The 329-nt window shown below is 62.6% G+C and overlaps 1 protein-coding gene across 1 annotated transcript in view; it reads right to left on the bottom strand.

The window, feature by feature from the left end:
- Positions 1-3: 3 nt before the first annotated feature.
- SYT7 (synaptotagmin VII) overlaps positions 4-329 on the bottom strand; it is a gene marked incomplete at both ends in the record, with an annotated part of 1,747 nt that continues 1,421 nt past the window's right edge. Inside the window, 2 exons of the mRNA XM_009580865.1 lie at positions 4-116; positions 197-311. Of these exons, the coding sequence (XP_009579160.1) occupies positions 4-116; positions 197-311 (228 nt within the window). The remainder of the gene's footprint in view (positions 117-196; positions 312-329) is intronic.

The following is a 329-nucleotide window of genomic DNA, read 5'->3' as shown; positions in this document are numbered from 1 at the left end:
GATGTCGAAGGCGAAGGACTCGTTGAAGACGGGGTTCAGGCACCGCTTCATGACCACTGTCTTCTTCTTCTCCACCCGCTTGTCCTTGTACATCAGCCACACCTTCACGTAGGGGTCTGGGGGGAGAGGAGCTCCTCTTAGCCCCGGCTGGGTGTCGGGCAGCGATGCCCGGCGTGGCAGGAGCCGGAGCTCGTACCTGACGTGCCCCCGATGTCCATGGCTTTGAGGTTACGCGCTTTGATGATGTTCACCACGATGGAGTTGGCGGAGGGGTTGTAGCACAGCGACAGCAGCAGCTCCCCCCGGCTTCCCTGTGGGAACCCCGGGGG

The sequence above is a fragment of the Fulmarus glacialis genome, unplaced genomic scaffold (genome assembly GCF_000690835.1).
Source record: "Fulmarus glacialis isolate BGI_N327 unplaced genomic scaffold, ASM69083v1 scaffold41066, whole genome shotgun sequence".
Taxonomy (NCBI): domain Eukaryota; kingdom Metazoa; phylum Chordata; class Aves; order Procellariiformes; family Procellariidae; genus Fulmarus; species Fulmarus glacialis.
This window is presented reverse-complemented; position numbering and strand designations above follow the sequence as displayed.